The sequence below is a fragment of the Epinephelus lanceolatus genome, chromosome 18 (assembly GCF_041903045.1).
Source record: "Epinephelus lanceolatus isolate andai-2023 chromosome 18, ASM4190304v1, whole genome shotgun sequence".
In the NCBI taxonomy this organism is placed as follows: Eukaryota; Metazoa; Chordata; class Actinopteri; order Perciformes; family Serranidae; genus Epinephelus; species Epinephelus lanceolatus.
Genome location: NC_135751.1, coordinates 42,953,368 through 42,972,531, shown reverse-complemented (window position 1 = coordinate 42,972,531; position 19,164 = coordinate 42,953,368). Strand labels below are relative to the sequence as shown.

Genomic DNA, 19,164 nt, shown 5'->3' with positions numbered 1-19,164 from the left:
TCAAATCACACAAACTAAATGTGACCAACATGAAGTCTTGATTTTCTGTCCCCTGTTTTCTGCAGCTGCTGACGAGCAGGTGATGCCCAGTGATGACTGGTCAAAGGGTGGAAGGACGGAAGGAAGGAAGGATAGCAGGGAAGGAGAGAAGGAAAGGAGTGTTGGGGTGATGTCTCAAAGGTTAAGGGTCATTTACAGTAAACTACAGATATATACACACACCCAAAATTGTACAGAGAACAAATATGTACATGCTCAGGGTTTCTATTTTTTACCTATTACCCACAACTTTCCTAAAACAGCTTCCTCTTCCTCCTCCTCTTCTTCCTCCTCTTCTTCTGGTCGCTGGACTTGTTACATCAGGAGAAATGTTGCACAGATGCCTCCTCCTCCTCCTCATCTCCCTCACCCGTCTGTAGTGTAATGAGGTTGGAGGTGGGGCTTACAGGCCGTCTGGACCAATGACTCAAGTGTCACATGACCTGCAGGAGGACTTTAGCTGTTCTTTAGCAGCGTTCTGTCTTCAGGAGGACAGGAGGACGAGGAGGAGGCAGACGTGGAGGAGGAGGAGGATGAAGCAGCGACTGTGGTAGTGGTGGAGGAAGAGGAGGATGAAGAGGTGGAGGAGGAAGAGGAGGAGGTGTGGGAGGGGAAGGAGAGCAGCTGTCCGGTCTCAGAGGAGAGGAGGGAGCAGGAGCGCAGGTCCACCGTCTGTAGGGAGGGGCAGCGACGCAGCAACGGGATGCACTGCTCCGTCACCTTTGCACAACCTGAAACACACACACACACACACACAGGTGAGTTCACATCTTTAGTAGGAACCTGCTGCTGCAAACACGTCTCAGCAGGTGAAAACAATCGGCAGGTGTCTACCAGGAAGTGACTGTTGTTGTTGGTGTGATGTCACAGTGATTTGGCCAATAGAACACCAGACCTGCTACAGTCTCTGCTGTGTTTACCTGCCAGGTTGATGTGGGTGAGGCTCTCTCTCAGGGGGGAGATGGGGGAGGTGAGGGTGTGCACCGTCTGGTCCGTGATGTTCCCACAGTGGCTCAGGTCTAACCTGCTCAGGTGAGGGACGTAACGCACCAACAGACGAGACGACGCGTCCGTCAGGTCCAAACCAGCCAGTCGCAGCTCCGTCACGTTCTGGAAACGCCCCACTCTGCTTTCACCATGAGCTGAGCGACCAGTCAGAGAGCAGAGAACAAAGATGTGTTAATGAAACAACAAAAGTTTTAGAATCTGAGCTTAAGGGTTTAAATAATTCAAATAAACTTCATTAATTTATAAATTTATCAATAAATAAAAAAAACCCTTAAAAAACACCCTTTAAAACCCCTTAATTAATAATTAAATAGATTTTAATGGGTACACAAGTTTGCCCTTAATTTACACATTAAGTGAATAAATTTGACAAATCTATTTAGTGTTGTTAAGGTAAAGTAAAACCCCTTAAAACTAGTCTCTTTAAATGACATTTATTTCCAATTTAAGGTAAAATTTAAAGGGCTCACCCTAAATCTGGTGCTAATTAATAGCTCAATTAATGGAAACGAAACATACCTTAAATACATTAAGGTGATTTAAATGGTTAACCTGAACATTTAAGTGGGTTTGAAGGGTTTATAAGGGACTCGTGTGTAATTTGGATGTGAAACAGCCTTTAAATCTGAACCAATGAACAAGTCAAAGAGCTCTGAATATAACCCCTTAACTTTGATATCAAAAGCCCTTACTTAACAAACAGATTTTAAGGACATGACATCTCCATTTATTATCAGTTTATGGTGTTTATTATAATCAATTAATTGATTAAAAGTAATTAATATAAAACCCCTTAAAATGTACAAAGTAATATTACACAGACGCCCTTATTTTGTGTGTGTATTGAACTCAAAGCTAAAGACGGTTTAATTTCCAATCATTACATTTAGTTTCAGTTGCTGTGATAACGAACTTCACCATGATGTCACAATAATCTGCTCATTCAGAAGAATTCATCTCTGTGAACCGACGTGTTCCTGAAACGTTCCCAGAGCAGCATGAGACTAACGCTTCCTGCTTCCGAGTGTGTTCCTGTCAGGTGACGTGTCTCTCACCTGTCCTGGTGTCAGGTGGGGGGGCCAGCAGCTCTCTCAGGTGAGAGTCTTTGAGGTCCTCCACTCTGCTGAGGTCCAGCAGCTTCAGACAGGGACAGACGGCCTGACACAGAGCAGACACCGCCTGCCACGGACACCCCGACACATTCAACTCCAACAGACCTGAACAGGACACACATGGGACAGGTGAGACTAATGCAGGATTGACACATCTGTGTCGACTCAATGCTGTACCTACAGTGTAGGCTCTGTAGGTTGACACAGAGCCTACACTGTAGCCTGACGCAGACCTCCTGTCTGTCTCTGTGAGCTGAAACCATTTCCCTCAGTGGAAATGTTGCTGTTGTCCCTGGTTTCATATGAGCAGAGGAAATCTCTGCTAGCTGCTAGGCTAATTTATACAATGTAAAATGCCATAGGCTTGTGCTAAAAACGTTAGCATGTTGTATTTGTGGGGAAAATGTGTCCAGATAAAGACAAGTGTTTGTCTGTGAATGCTGCGAGTTATAGTGAAGCTGATTTGTGTTCATGTTTAATGTGTGTTTTGAATCAACTAAACTTCACAGAAGCTGCTGAGTGTTTGAAGAACAGATTATGTTTTTGAGAAGATCATGATATAAATATCATTTGGACATGTCAGGAGAAAGACAGATTTGTAAAGTTGTGTCGTAGAGACTGAACGTCTCCAGACAGGTGAACAGGAAGTGTTGGCAGCACCTTGTAAGCGGTTGATGAGCCACATTAACTGTTTCTTGGAGATGTTGGTATAACCCAGGTTGAGGGAGACGGGCTGTCGGCGGATGATACCACTCAGCATGGGGGGGGTGATGGAGCGCTGCCGGCTCAGATCGATCTGAGTCCACAACCTTTTATCACAACACCTGAAGAAGAGACAAGAGACAGACACTAAACATGTGATGTCACAGACAGAGTTACGTAGACGCTGCATCAACTGTGTTAAATTGTCTTATTGTCCCTGGTTAGTACTTGTGGAGACGTCCCTATACAATATCATTTAATGTGGAAGTAGCGACTTTTCAACTAGCTAACATGCTAGCTAGCTAACACTGTCTGCTCATTAATTCCCTGATCAGAACAGAATAATCATTTTAGAAAGGATGCCACAAGAAAACATGTTCTGTGTTCAGATTATCAAACTGCAAACAGGTGGGAACTAACGTTAGCTTGCTGCAGCGCAGCTCATTTGATGATTACAGATGGTAATGGCCTCCTATTGGTGTATCAAGTTGCTGTGGAAGAGTTGTGCTTCCCCACAGGTCGACCTGGTGGGTAAGTGGCTTCATTTCGAGCTACAAAACCCTTTTAGCATTTATGCTAACAGTGCTAACAGAGGTAGCAGTGCGAACATAGTTAACCATGCTAAAGGGGCTTTGTGGCTCAAAACTGAGCCACTTACTCACCGGGTCGACCTGCAGGGGCAACACTTCAGCAGCAACACGCTCTGCCAACAGGACGCCGTGACCAGCTGTAACAAGATGGAGGGCGGACACAATGTTTGCACAGCAACACTGTAGCGTGCAGCACCTCTAGCTAGCTCCTACCAGCTCCTATTTTAGTTAACATATATTATATCTTCCAGAGTTCAGGTGAAGCAGGAAGTGACCTGATGATGTAGTTTGGGGTCAAACGTTTTGGTTTAATATTTATATTTATCTTATTTGTCTCCTCAGAGACGCTCTGTGAAGAAGGACCCGTCTGATTTGGACGCAGCACAACGTGGGTGTGAAGACGGCGCTCTGTTTGTTTAGATGTGACGTTGGCGTATGGTCCAGAGGCTGTGAGGCGTCTATGTTTCTGTATCTACGAGTGATGTGGCAGGAGAGGTGACGTCACTGTGATGTCAAGTGGGATGTCACTGTGATGTCAAGTTTGATGTCACTGTGATGTCAAGTGTGACTCACCAGCGGCTCCAGGTGCGACACACCCTCATGCAGACACACAGCTCTCTCTGGCTCAGGTGAGTGAAGACTCGGAGCCACACGTCACGTGTCATGATGTGGGAGGAGCCAGAGTCCAGCGGCAGGCAGCTGGGCTCGGGGCAGGTGGGCGGGGGACGCACCAGGTGTCTCTCCATCTGAACGGGCCGGGGGGGCGAGGGCACAGCCGGAGGGCTGCGCTTCATCATCTGAGAGCGCGGGGCCAGACGGGACGGCTGTGAGCAGGGAGACGCCGCCATGGCTGACATCATCAGGCCACCTCCCCCCCCTCCCCCTCCGTTAGAGGTGGGGATGGAGGAGGAGGGGGAGGACATGTTGCTCCTGGACGTCTGGCTCTTACTGTTGCTACGGATCTTGTTGCCGCGGCTCCCGCTGCCTTTGGTCCCACCCCCTCCTCCGCCGCTGTGTCTGTGATTAGTCAGAACGCCACTGGCATTCTCCTTCTCCCCTCCCTCCCTCCCCCCTGCTCCCCCTCCCGTCCCTCCTCGTGTCCGCCCGTTGCGTGCCTCCTGCCCATTGCTGCGCTGCTTCCCCGTGAAGCCGTCATGCTGCAAGGATGGAGGCATCTGATTGGAGGAGAGGGGTGAGGGTGGAGGGAGGGAGGCGGAGTTTTTCCTGGTCCTGTCAGAGGTGGGCGTGTCCTCCTCCTCTCCGTCCAGCAGTCCTCCTTTCCTTCCTCGTGGAGGTAACCCCGCCTCTCCTCCTCTCCGTCGTGCCTTCTCCCCCACTCCCTGCTCTTCCTCTCGCACCTCCTCCTCCCCCCTTCCCCCCTCCCCTTCCGACTCCTCGCTGGCGCTGAAGCCCAGCTCGGCCAGGCGCCGCTCCCTCTCCCTCTCCCTCTCACGCTCACTGCGACTCCTCTCACGCTCAGCCCGCCCGCCGCTGCTGTTGCCATAGACGACAGGAGGAGGCGGGGCAGGTGAGGAGGATGAAGGTGAGGAGCCTCCTCCCGCCTGCTCCCCCCTCAGGGAGTCGTCAGAGTCAGACTCAGAGTCAGACTCGGAGCTGGAGGAGGAGGAGGAGGAGGACTCAGGCCGGCGCTCCAGCAGACACATCCTCTTAAAGCGTTCCAGTTTCTCTCTGTGATGCGAGCGCTGATCCGCACTCGACGTCCCCCCTGCACCTCCCCCTCCTCCCCCACCTCCTCCTCCGCTGGGTTGAGAAGACGAAGAAGAAGAAGAAGTGGAGGAGCCCTGTAGTCCTCCTGCTCCTCCACCAGCTGAGGAAGTGGGACCGTTGGACTCCACCGCCTCCTGTTTGGGTTTCTGATGGAAACAAGAAAACAGAATCAGGACATCTTCGTCTGTAATGACAGTTTGTTTGTTCGGTCCGTTAATTAAACGTTTTGTTCGGAACGTTTTACATGTTCAAATGTTTTTATTTTCCAGTCCAAATGAGATACAGGAACATTACAGATCATAACGTTATTCTAAATATTATTTTAATTTATTTTCCAGCATTTTATCAACATAGATACAGTCAGTTATTTACGGGAACGCCCACAAACGTCACATCCTTTTACAATGAGGGGGAAAACAAATCAGTTCTGCACCGGGTCAGGTACCAGAGGGTACCCCATAATAACAATAACAATCATAACAACTGTCAACTATCAATAACAATAATAATAATAATAATAATAAAGGCTTGGTACCTTTTTGGGGCGTTTCTCGTGGGCTCCTTTCATCTGAGAGAGAAAAAGAAAGAAGAGACAGATGGTCAATCAGAGCTGTTCACAGGTTGGACACATTAACTTCCCGTCAGATCTGCTCTGTGAATGGTTAACACTCCACCTTCTTCTTGGGACCGCTGTCCTGAGGCAGCTCCTTCTCCTTCTTCCTCTTGTGACCCCCCTCTGTCCTCCCCCCCTCCTCCAGGGAGGGAGGGGCTTTCTTTTTAGGGGGAGGGTCATCTGTGAGCTTCCAGCGGCCCACCTCGCCGTTATCCAGCCGCCGCTTCCCCGAGCCATCCGGCTGGTCCTGAACACACACATGAGGCTGCTTAAAGACAGATGGTTGCACACCTTCTCACCGGCTTACTGGTCTGACTCTCACCTTACTGGTCTGACTCTTACTGGTCTGAGTCTTACCTTGTTTGTAGCCCAAGCTGCCCCCATCCTGGCTACCAGGAGGAAGTGGACTCCACTGGCTGCAACTGAGCAGGCAAAGGCAGCACTAAAGCACAAGGTAATAGTTGGCCGAGTGCAGCAGAGGAGGAGTGGTCTTGGTCTTGGGGACAGCAAACCAGCCTGAAACAAGGCCACTCTGTCCCAGAGACACAAGCTGGTGGTTCAGGAGGTGCATCGGTATGAGGAGGCAGGATGGTGTGCAAAGGCCATGGCGCACGCAAAGCAAGGGTAGTGGATGATGTGGGAAGGAGTGGAGAAGAGGAAGATCTCCTGGCAAGAGCTGTGGGAAATGGAGGCATTCAGGGCAAGCTTTACCATCAGGGCTGCCTACAACATCCTTACATCTCCCAAAAAACTCAGCCAGTGGTATGGTGAAGACCCTGCATGCCCATTCTGTCCGAGTCCAGCAACACTTAAGCACATGTTGGTGGGCTGCACGACCAGCTTCACCCAAGGCCGTTACACCTGGTGGCACAACCAGGTGTTAAAATGTCTTGCAGCAGTGTTGGAAACTCAAAGGACAGGTATCAATGCCCTTCCTCCCCCGTCATCCCGCTGGCAGGCAACAACATTTGTCCAGAAGGGCAAGGGTCAAGCCAGTCTCACAACCTCAAGACCAGACACTGGGCAGCTAGACAGGGCACGGGATTGGAAGCTGCTGGCAGACTTGGGCCAGAAGCTCTGCTTTGCAGCTGTGATCACGTCCATCAACCTACGACGCGACCTTGTGCTATGGTCAGCCTCGCTCAGGCACGTGTACATTATCGAGCTGACAGTGCCCTGGGAGAGTGCAGTGGAAGTGGCCTATGAGCGCAAGGAGCTGAGGTATGCTGAGTTTGCAGTCGATGTACAACAACAAGGCTGGGCAGCGAAGGTATGAGCAGTGGATGTCGGCTGCAGAGGGTTCGTAGCCACCTCAACATCCAGGCTACTCCTGGAGATGGGAGTGCGAGGGAAGGCCCACCAGCAGGCAGTCAAGGACCTCTCCAGAGCAGCTGAAAAGGGGAGTCAGTGGTTTTGGATAAAGAGGAAGGACTCCACCTGGGCCCTCAAATGAGTAGATGGCATCTAGGGAGTGTTTTGGACCCCAGGAAGACTAGCTCATCACCTAGGTGGCAGCTAATGGGGATCCTTTTAATAAATAAATAACAAAAACTTGGGACACTGGGATTCACTGCTGAACCCTCTGGAGGTGTCGTGGGCCAATCAGCGAAACACCAAGGAAGGAGGGCGCCCACTTGATAACCCAGAGGACGCCATCTCTCACTTGACCATCCCACAGAGTCTCTAGCAGTGTCTCAAGTGTGCAATAAGGGATATTAACATTTAGTCCTACACAACAGATCTTACTGGTCTGACTCTTACTGGTCTGAGTCTTACCTTACTGGTCTGAGTCTTACCTTACTGGTTTTGCCCTCCTTGTGGCACTTTGGACACTCCCAGCAGTTTGGGATCTCATCATTGATGATTCCTTCGGCTTTACCCATCTGTAAACACACAAAAACAATTTAACCCAAATGAAAAGTTTAAATCAAAGGCCATCTTGTTGAGTCAACATCTGAACTGGGTGTGGTATTTCATGCCTGGTCTCCATGGTAACAAAAACAAATCATTAAACTTTATAATAATTCAGACTGGAGGCGGTTCGTTTTGACATCATCAACAAGGAAATCAAACAAGTCGTTTAATAATCTGTATCTTATTTTGAAAGGTGAGAAACAGGATGTGGTGACAAACAAAAGATTCAAATGTGTCAAATGTGCAGCTGTGACATCAGAGCGTGAGGTCAGAGGTCACAGCTCCAACACAAACAGATCACTGACCTTCAGACAGCTCGGGTGGATGATCTCGTTACAGATGGTGCACTCCATCAGAGAGAGGTTGAACTTCTCCTCCTCGGAGTCCACCGTGTCCTCCTTCCCTGCCTCGCCGCATGCAAAACACACCGCCGTGTGAGGCAAGACCGGCTGTACAGACACACAGACAGACAGACAGACAGACATACAGACAGGTGGAGAGAGACAGACAGACAGAGGGTCAGATTGTGGCTCTTTATGATGATATTTATTTGTTGTATTCAGCTGTATGATGATAACTGGAAACTAAACACCAAGATGGCATCTGCATACGCCAAAAAGTTTCCAGCTTTATTTCGCCGTGTTCGGCCCACTGAATCGGTGCAGTCGTGTTTCACCGACTCAGCTCAAAGACTTCACATTGTGATGATGTCACAAATAATTTTACGGATACAAAACCTCCATTGATCAAAAATTCAGAATAATTTTTGGGCTGCAGAGATTTTTTTTTTACTGTAATGACACGAGTGGCCACTAGGGAAATGGAAGCAAAGCTGAGCAGTGTTCCTGAGGGGACTGTAAAGAATATCAGACGTAGCTACAGTGATGTCACTCATTGGTTTGTGGACTCCTGTTTTCGTAGCCTCTGGTTCAGCATTACAGCCGTCGCCATCTTCAAGAGGGTGGAGCTGTGGAGGAGCGAGGGGTGGACCTATCTACAGTCAGCAAACAGCCTGTCAGTCAAAGAGGTCCCGCCCCCTTGATGATGTGAATTTAAGCCTTAATAAAATATAAACAGGTGAGTTGTGTAAAAATGTGTAAATGATCTCCAGAGACCGAACAGGCTGTAAACATGTTGATTTCTATATGTGAACATGGAGCTCTGAGGGGACGCACTCTAGTGGACATTTTATTAATTTTAAGCCTCAGATGAAGCTGCCTGGTTGTACTGTGTATCTGTTGTTTATCTGTTGTGTATCTGTTGTGTACTGTGAGTGTAACGTCTGTGTTGTCTGTTATCCGTCTGTAGCTCTGAGGATCAATAAATCTGATCTGAATACAGCTGATCATCATATGAAGCTGTTTCAGTTTTATTATGATGCCTGAAGTGAAGATTAAAGAGGAGGAGCTGCTCCTGCGGATCCTTTTATCTCTGAGGAACCACCAGAGGGTGCCACCACCTCCTCCTCCTCCTCCTCCTCCCATAAGCACACAAATAAATAACCCAACAACAGAAATAATATGAAGACTGACTGGCTCAGCGTGTGTGTGTGTGTGTGTGTGTGTGTGTTAGAGCATCTCGATGGATCAAAGCCAACTCTTTCTCACTCACAGCGCCAGCAACCATCTCTGGTTGCCACGGAAACCCAGCATCGTCGCCTGCTGGCTTGAAGAATCGACACAAATAAAATAAATAATTAAAAAAGAAAAATCACACCTTCAGAGTTTGAAGCCGACAGTCTGTGTGTGTGTGTGTGTGTGTGTGTGTGTGTGAGTGTGTGTGTGTGTGTGCAGGTGTAACAGAGGATTATGTCGACATGTTAACGTGTCAGTGTGCGCTGTGGTCTGTGTGTGAGGACCAGTGTGTGTCCACAGATGTCTCTGTAACGTCTGTGTGCAGAGATCAAACCCACAGTTGGTAAAAATAAACGACTGTGTTGTGCTGACACTGTGACTGTGCTCAGTGAGACAGGAGACACAGTGCTGTGGGAATGAGTTAGCATGTTAGCACTTCCCATTCCTCGTCTTTAAGTCAGTGTGACTGAGAGATTTTCATCTTCTGTTCTACATCAGTAAATACCCCACTGTCAGTTTACAACCTTTACGTGTCTCTAACATGTGGCTAAACGAGACTTCACCCTCGCTCTGTTTATACCCGCACTCTTACGAACTATTCCAACTCCAATTTTCCTACCTGTATATTTATCAGTTTCCTGTGGATGTAACAATGACACATATTCATACTGATCTGTTCAGTACGAGGCTTTCAGTTTAGTAAACATCACAAACCGAACGATACGTTAAACGATCCTGTTACAGAACGATACGTTAAACGAACGATACGTTGAACAATCTTGTTACCGAACAATACCTTGAACGATCCTGTTACCGAACGACACGTTAGACGATCCTGTTACTGAACAATACATTGAACGATCCTGTTACCAAACGATACGTTGAATGATCCTGTTACCAAACAACACCTTAAACGATCCTGTTACTGAACAATATGTTGAACGATCCTGTTACCGAACAACACGTTAAACGATCCTGTTACTGAACAATATGTTAAACGATCCTGTTACTGAACAATATGTTGAACGATCCTGTTACCGAACAACACGTTAAACGATCCTGTTACTGAACAATATGTTGAACGATCCTGTTACCAAACGATACGTTGAACAATCCTGTTACTGAACAATATGTTGAATGATCCTGTTACCGAACAACACGTTAGACGATCCTGTTACCCAACGACACGTTAAACGATCCTGTTACTGAACAATACATTGAACGATCCTGTTACTGAACAATACATTGAACGATCCTGTTACCAAACGATACATTGAATGATCCTGTTACCGAACAACACCTTAAACGATCCTGTTACCGAACAATATGTTGAACGATCCTGTTACCAAACGATACGTTGAACGATCCTGTTACTGAACAATATGTTGAATGATCCTGTTACCGAACGATACGTTGAACAATCCTGTTACCGAACGATACATTGAACGATCCTGTTACTGAACAATATGTTGAACAATCCTGTTACCGAACGATACGTTGAATGATCCTGTTACCGAACGATACGTTGAACGATCCTGTTACCGAATGATACGTTGAACGATCCTGTTACTGAACAATATGTTGAACGATCCTGTTACCGAACGATACGTTGAACGATCCTGTTATCAAACAACACCTTAAACGATCCTGTTACTGAACGATAGGTTGAACGATCCTGTTACCGAACAATATGTTGAACGATCCTGTTACTGAACAATATGTTGAATGATCCTGTTACCGAACAATACGTTGAACAATCCTGTTACCGAACGATACATTGAACGATCCTGTTACTGAACAATATGTTGAACAATCCTGTTACCGAACGATACGTTGAATGATCCTGTTACCGAACGATACGTTGAACGATCCTGTTACCGAATGATACGTTGAACAATCCTGTTACTGAACAATATGTTGAATGATCCTGTTACCGAACAATACGTTGAACAATCCTGTTACCGAACGATACATTGAACGATCCTGTTACTGAACAATATGTTGAATGATCCTGTTACCGAACAATACGTTGAACAATCCTGTTACTGAACAATATGTTGAATGATCCTGTTACCGAACAATACGTTGAACAATCCTGTTACCGAACGATACATTGAACGATCCTGTTACTGAACAATATGTTGAACAATCCTGTTACCGAACGATACGTTGAATGATCCTGTTACCGAACGATACGTTGAACGATCCTGTTACCGAATGATACGTTGAACGATCCTGTTACTGAACAATATGTTGAACGATCCTGTTACCGAACGATACGTTGAACGATCCTGTTACCGAACAACACCTTAAACGATCCTGTTACTGAACGATAGGTTGAACGATCCTGTTACCGAACGATACGTTGAACGATCCTGTTACCGAACAACACCTTAAACGATCCTGTTACCGAACAATATGTTGAACAATCCTGTTACCGAACAATACATTACACTATCCTGTTACCGAACGATACGTTGAACGATCCTGTTACCGAACGATCCTGTAAACGATCCTGTTACCGAACGATACGTTGAACGATCCTGTTACCGAACAATACCTTGAACGATCCTGTTACCGAACGACACGTTAAACGATCCTGTTACTGAACGACACGTTAAACGATCCTGTTACTGAACAATACATTGAACGATCCTGTTACCAAACGATGCGTTGAATGATCCTGTTACCGAACAACACCTTAAACGATCCTGTTACTGAACAATACGTTGAATGATCCTGTTACCGAACGATATGTTGAACGATCCTGTTACCGAACGATCCTGTTACCGAACGATACGTCGAACAATCCTGTTACCGAACAACACCTTAAACGATCCTGTTACTGAACTATACGTTGAACGATCCTGTTACTGAAAAACACCTTAAACGATCCTGTTACTGAACGATACGTTGAACGATCCTGTTACCGAACGATATGTTGAACGATCCTGTTACCGAACGATACGTTGAACGATCAGGTTACCCAACGATATGTTGAACGATCCTGTTACCAAACGATATGTTGAACGATCCTGTTACCGAACGATACATTGAACGATCCTGTTACGGAACGATATGTTGAACGATCCTGTTACCGAACGATACGTTAAACGATCCTGTTACAGAACGATACGTTAAACGAACGATACGTTGAACAATCTTGTTACCGAACAATACCTTGAACGATCCTGTTACCGAACGACACGTTAGACGATCCTGTTACTGAACAATACATTGAACGATCCTGTTACCAAACGATACGTTGAATGATCCTGTTACCAAACAACACCTTAAACGATCCTGTTACTGAACAATATGTTGAACGATCCTGTTACCGAACAACACGTTAAACGATCCTGTTACTGAACAATATGTTAAACGATCCTGTTACTGAACAATATGTTGAACGATCCTGTTACCGAACAACACGTTAAACGATCCTGTTACTGAACAATATGTTGAACGATCCTGTTACCAAACGATACGTTGAACAATCCTGTTACTGAACAATATGTTGAATGATCCTGTTACCGAACAACACGTTAGACGATCCTGTTACCCAACGACACGTTAAACGATCCTGTTACTGAACAATACATTGAACGATCCTGTTACTGAACAATACATTGAACGATCCTGTTACCAAACGATACATTGAATGATCCTGTTACCGAACAACACCTTAAACGATCCTGTTACCGAACAATATGTTGAACGATCCTGTTACCAAACGATACGTTGAACGATCCTGTTACTGAACAATATGTTGAATGATCCTGTTACCGAACGATACGTTGAACAATCCTGTTACCGAACGATACATTGAACGATCCTGTTACTGAACAATATGTTGAACAATCCTGTTACCGAACGATACGTTGAATGATCCTGTTACCGAACGATACGTTGAACGATCCTGTTACCGAATGATACGTTGAACGATCCTGTTACTGAACAATATGTTGAACGATCCTGTTACCGAACGATACGTTGAACGATCCTGTTATCAAACAACACCTTAAACGATCCTGTTACTGAACGATAGGTTGAACGATCCTGTTACCGAACAATATGTTGAACGATCCTGTTACTGAACAATATGTTGAATGATCCTGTTACCGAACAATACGTTGAACAATCCTGTTACCGAACGATACATTGAACGATCCTGTTACTGAACAATATGTTGAACAATCCTGTTACCGAACGATACGTTGAATGATCCTGTTACCGAACGATACGTTGAACGATCCTGTTACCGAATGATACGTTGAACAATCCTGTTACTGAACAATATGTTGAATGATCCTGTTACCGAACAATACGTTGAACAATCCTGTTACCGAACGATACATTGAACGATCCTGTTACTGAACAATATGTTGAATGATCCTGTTACCGAACAATACGTTGAACAATCCTGTTACTGAACAATATGTTGAATGATCCTGTTACCGAACAATACGTTGAACAATCCTGTTACCGAACGATACATTGAACGATCCTGTTACTGAACAATATGTTGAACAATCCTGTTACCGAACGATACGTTGAATGATCCTGTTACCGAACGATACGTTGAACGATCCTGTTACCGAATGATACGTTGAACGATCCTGTTACTGAACAATATGTTGAACGATCCTGTTACCGAACGATACGTTGAACGATCCTGTTACCGAACAACACCTTAAACGATCCTGTTACTGAACGATAGGTTGAACGATCCTGTTACCGAACGATACGTTGAACGATCCTGTTACCGAACAACACCTTAAACGATCCTGTTACCGAACAATATGTTGAACAATCCTGTTACCGAACAATACATTACACTATCCTGTTACCGAACGATACGTTGAACGATCCTGTTACCGAACGATCCTGTAAACGATCCTGTTACCGAACGATACGTTGAACGATCCTGTTACCGAACAATACCTTGAACGATCCTGTTACCGAACGACACGTTAAACGATCCTGTTACTGAACGACACGTTAAACGATCCTGTTACTGAACAATACATTGAACGATCCTGTTACCAAACGATGCGTTGAATGATCCTGTTACCGAACAACACCTTAAACGATCCTGTTACTGAACAATACGTTGAATGATCCTGTTACCGAACGATATGTTGAACGATCCTGTTACCGAACGATCCTGTTACCGAACGATACGTCGAACAATCCTGTTACCGAACAACACCTTAAACGATCCTGTTACTGAACTATACGTTGAACGATCCTGTTACTGAAAAACACCTTAAACGATCCTGTTACTGAACGATACGTTGAACGATCCTGTTACCGAACGATATGTTGAACGATCCTGTTACCGAACGATACGTTGAACGATCAGGTTACCCAACGATATGTTGAACGATCCTGTTACCAAACGATATGTTGAACGATCCTGTTACCGAACGATACATTGAACGATCCTGTTACGGAACGATATGTTGAACGATCCTGTTACCGAACGATATGTTGAACGATCCTGTTACAGTTGGAAAATAACATCTACAGACTAAACTGAGTTTAATAAAAAGTCCTCCAGTGCGTCATCCAGCAAACATTTAGACCAACCAAAAAACCCTGCAACACAGTAATAATGGGAACCAGTTTAACGGTCCATTCACATGTTTTCAACAAGTATTTTCTGACATGTGTAAGAGGCCGTACACACACCGTGTCTTTACCCGCGTGGAAAACGCGAGGTCGGGCGCTACTCTGTACCGTCTTCCAAGAGCGTGGCAGCAGGTTGCGTCTGAGGTTGCTAAGCAACCATAACCAGCACCGTATCACAGCCTGTTTACCTGAATACCTGAGGTCAGAGCTGATCTACTTCCTGTGTGTCTGTGGGACAGATGTGACGCTCTGACAGCTCTGCACTAACATGATCAACTTCTCCTCCATATTTATCACTCACTGATATTTAATGAAGAAAGAAATATATCTGTGGGCTGTGATTGGTTGGTCCTCGTCACATGACGTGGTCATGCTGCTGCGCTCCAAAAGCCAAACTCTGTTTGTCTCAGGGCACTGTAAAAAATCATATTAATGTATACTTTTTAGTTGTGTTGAAAACAGTCAAACTGTAGTGTGTTTGATTGTTTTTAATGATTTGATTTACTGTTTAATAGTTTATGAATTTCACCAAGGGATCAATAAAGTTTTATCTCAGCATGTACTTGAGGAAATGTAGTTTCCACTGCTGTATGAGAACCAATCAGGACGTGGTCATACATGTAAACCTTAGTTATCTGTGTGTGTGTGTGTGTGTGTGTGTCTCACCGCCGTGCACTGTCTCTGGAGGCAGGACTGCTTCATCCGGCCGGGCCCTCCGAACTTCTTCATGTCCTTACAGAAGTGACACTCTCCACACTCGGTCCTCATGCAGGCCTGGCAGCGCCGGCACCGCGTCCGCCTGCGCCTCGCCCCCCCGCCTGCCCCCCCGCCCAGCGCCTTACTGCCCGACATCACCCAACAAGTCAGCTGCAGACACAGAGACACAGATGCGACACGTGAATGAGTGAACACATGTGAACAGGTAAAGAGACAGGCTGTCCCTCTGTGCGTCATCACATCTGACATCTCAAAGAAACTGCCGACACGTCTCTGGTCCTCTGACATCATCATCCTGCTGCTGTGACAGATCGTCCCTCTGATGACATCACGTTTCATCTCTTGGACCCAAACAAAGATGGCAGCCTGAATGGGAGCTGCTGCCTCATCCGGCTGCCATCTTTTTTTGGGTCAGGAGCTGCAGTGATTAATCAGTTAATCCGGCTACGAATGCACGATATTGGATTTCTGTCAATATTCGATATCAAGAAATCAAGAAAACTACTTTTACTTAGGTTGTTTTTATTTTATTATTGGTCCTATAGATATAATATTATATAATATTCATATATACCAGGGGTGGGGAATTGATGCAGCATAGTATCCTGATATGTGTGGCAATATCATATCAATGAACACACTCCAAGTATCAACATTTTCATTACATAAATTATTAATATTACAAATACAGATTAAACTTTTGTTAGTCTGTCATATTACAGTGTAGTATGTCAAACATTTTTTTTATAAAAGTCATACAGTAGTATAGTAAGTCCTAAAAATGTTATAACAGTCACAGTACAGTGTGTCATGAGAATGTTATAACAGTCACAGTATAGTGTCATGAAAATGTTATAACAGTCACAGTACAGTGTGTCATGAGGATGTTATAACAGTCACTGTACAGTGTGTCATGAGAATGATATAACAGTCACAGTACAGTGTGTCATGAGAATGTTATAACAGTCACAGTACAGTGTGTCATGAGAATGATATAACAGTCACAGTATAGTGTGTCATGAAAATGTTATAACAGTCACAGCACAGTGTGTCATGAGAATGTTATAACAGTCACAGCACAGTGTGTCATGAGAATGTTATAACAGTCACAGTACAGTGTGTCATAAAAATGTTATAACAGTCACAGCACAGTGTGTCATGAAAATGTTATAACAGTCACAGTATAGTGTCATGAAAATGTTATAACAGTCACAGTACAGTGTGTCATGAGAATGTTATAACAGTCACAGTACAGTGTGTCATGAGACTGATATAACAGTCACAGTATAGTGTGTCATGAAAATGTTATAACAGTCACAGTACAGTGTATCATGAGGATGTTATAACAGTCACAGTACAGTGTGTCATGAGAATGTTATAACAGTCACAGTATAGTGTCATGAGAATGTTATAACAGTCACAGCACAGTGTGTCATGAGAATGTTATAACAGTCACAGTATAGTGTCATGAAATTGTTATAACAGTCACAGCAGTGTGTCATGAGAATGTTATAACAGTCACAGTACAGTGTGTCATGAGAATGTTATAACAGTCACAGCAATGTGTCATGAGAATGTTATAACAGTCACAGTACAATGTGTCATGAAAATGTTGTAACAGTCACAGTACAGTGTGTCATGAAAATATTATAACAGTCACAGCAGTGTGTCATGAAAATGTTATAACAGTCACAGTACAATGTGTCATGAAAATGTTATAACAGTCACAGCAGTGTGTCATGAAAATGTTGTAACAGTCACAGTACAGTGTGTCATAAAAATGTTATAACAGTCACAGTACAGTGTGTCATGAGAATGTTATAACAGTCACAGTACAGTGTGTCATGAGAATGTTATAACAGTCACAGTACAGTGTGTCATGAGAATGTTATAACAGTCACAGTACAGTGTCATGAAAATGTTATAACAGTCACAGCAGTGTGTCATGAAAATGTTATAACAGTCACAGCAGTGTGTCATGAGAATGTTATAACAGTCACAGTACAGTGTGTCATGAGAATGTTATAGCAGTCACAGTACAATGTGTCATGAGAATGTTATAACAGTCACAGTACAATGTGTCATGAAAATGTTATAACAGTCACAGCAGTGTGTCATGAAAATGTTATAACAGTCACAGTATAAGTTGTAAAATGTGTCTGTTCTTTACCTTTAATTCTTCAGCTGTTGTCCTTGTTTTAATTGATCATAATCATAGTATAGAGTGTAATAACGTCACAGTAAAGTATGTCGTAAAATTTTATTATGTAAGTCACAGCATCATAGTCGTATAAACATTCTAGGAGTCATTGTATATTATGTTATGATGTCATAGAGTCATGTTTAATACGCCACAAACTGTCACAGTACAGTGTGACGTGAACGTTATAAGGTCATGGTATAGTCTGTGGTCATAATGTCATGTGTCATGACTTAGTCCAGTCACAGGGCAGAATGATCATGTTATGAGGTCACAGATCTGTGTGTGAGTACATGTTGTATGGTAACAGTATGGTGTGTATCTGGGTGTGTGTGTGTGTGTGTGTGTGAGAGAGAGCGAGAGAGTACATGTTGTATGGTAAAAGTATGGTGTGTATGTGTGTGTGTGTGTGTGTGTGTTATATAAAATAACCGGAATCAGTCCCTTGATGTGTTTGTTCACATACTGAGCCGATAAATCTGATTATCAGTAGATTTATTGATAACACCTGGCCTCGTGCAGCTGTAACACCTGAGTATCCCCTCTGATGATCGATCACTGATTATCTGATCTTATCTGATCAATCCATGAAGCGAGCTAACGCAAGTGAGCAGCCAAGAATAATGAAGATGCGCATCTGGCTCCACTTGCGAGATTAGCCGCTAACGGCTAACACCGATAGCGCGTCACAGTAACCTACATTTATTTGACACGACCACACACCTGAACACCTGTGAACGTTTCTACACGTCAGGTGTGTTGTTAATTAAATATCACACCATGTGAAACGACACTATCCCTCCCCATCCCCCCCGCGATCTGAGATGTTACGCTTGCTAACGTGTTAGCATGATGCTAGCTGTTTTGTGTCCCTGCAGTATGCTTCCTCTTTCATTATCTGTCCGCTTCATTAAAGACACACACCGGACACACGGAGCCTCGGTAACCGGCACCGGACAGAGATAATGCTGCGGACACTCACCTCTTGGTCTCAGGTCGCATACTCCTCGGTCTCTCATTAGAAATAATATTAGCCAGCAGTTAGCCAACGTTAGCTTCGGTGTAGCCTCGCAGCTAGCTGTCCGCTTCCTTGTTTCTTTCTTTCCGCCAGGCTGCTGTTAGCTCCCGGGCTGCTTCACACGCGTCCCATCGGTGTTAGCCTCCAGTGTTCCGGGCTAGCTCCCGGGCTAGCCTCAGTAAGGGACCCGCTGTGGGGCTAAATGTCTCCAAACTGATCGATAATATCGATAAAGTGAAGGGCGCAGTGCTGCTGAGTGAACCGAGCCCATTCAATCCACTGCTCTCTCTCTCTCTCTCTCTCTCTCTCTCTCTC

The 19,164-nt window shown here is 44.9% G+C and overlaps 1 protein-coding gene across 1 annotated transcript; it reads right to left on the bottom strand.

Moving 5' to 3' along the window:
• On the bottom strand, positions 1 to 19,164 carry fbxl19 (F-box and leucine rich repeat protein 19). The gene is made up of 11 exons (XM_033645200.2): positions 18,814 to 19,164; positions 15,581 to 15,781; positions 8,012 to 8,155; positions 7,589 to 7,675; positions 5,854 to 6,039; positions 5,715 to 5,747; positions 4,025 to 5,325; positions 2,820 to 2,983; positions 2,103 to 2,264; positions 960 to 1,181; positions 1 to 770 (listed from the first exon to the last, which is right to left on the bottom strand). Exons 2-11 carry the CDS (start codon positions 15,764 to 15,766, stop codon positions 496 to 498), a joined length of 2,760 nt encoding a protein of 919 aa, XP_033501091.1. The 5' UTR covers positions 15,767 to 15,781; positions 18,814 to 19,164; the 3' UTR covers positions 1 to 495.

Coding starts and splice junctions, on each gene's coding strand:
- fbxl19 (XM_033645200.2), bottom strand. CDS start 15,766: ATGTCGGGCAGTAAGGCGCTGGGCGGGGGGGCAGGCGGGGGGGCGAGG. Junction 6,040..7,588: donor AGGAGGGCAAAACCAGTAAG/GTAAGACTCAGA, acceptor GTGTGTGTTCAG/GACCAGCCGGATGGCTCGGG. Junction 5,748..5,853: donor ACAGCGGTCCCAAGAAGAAG/GTGGAGTGTTAA, acceptor TTTCTCTCTCAG/ATGAAAGGAGCCCACGAGAA.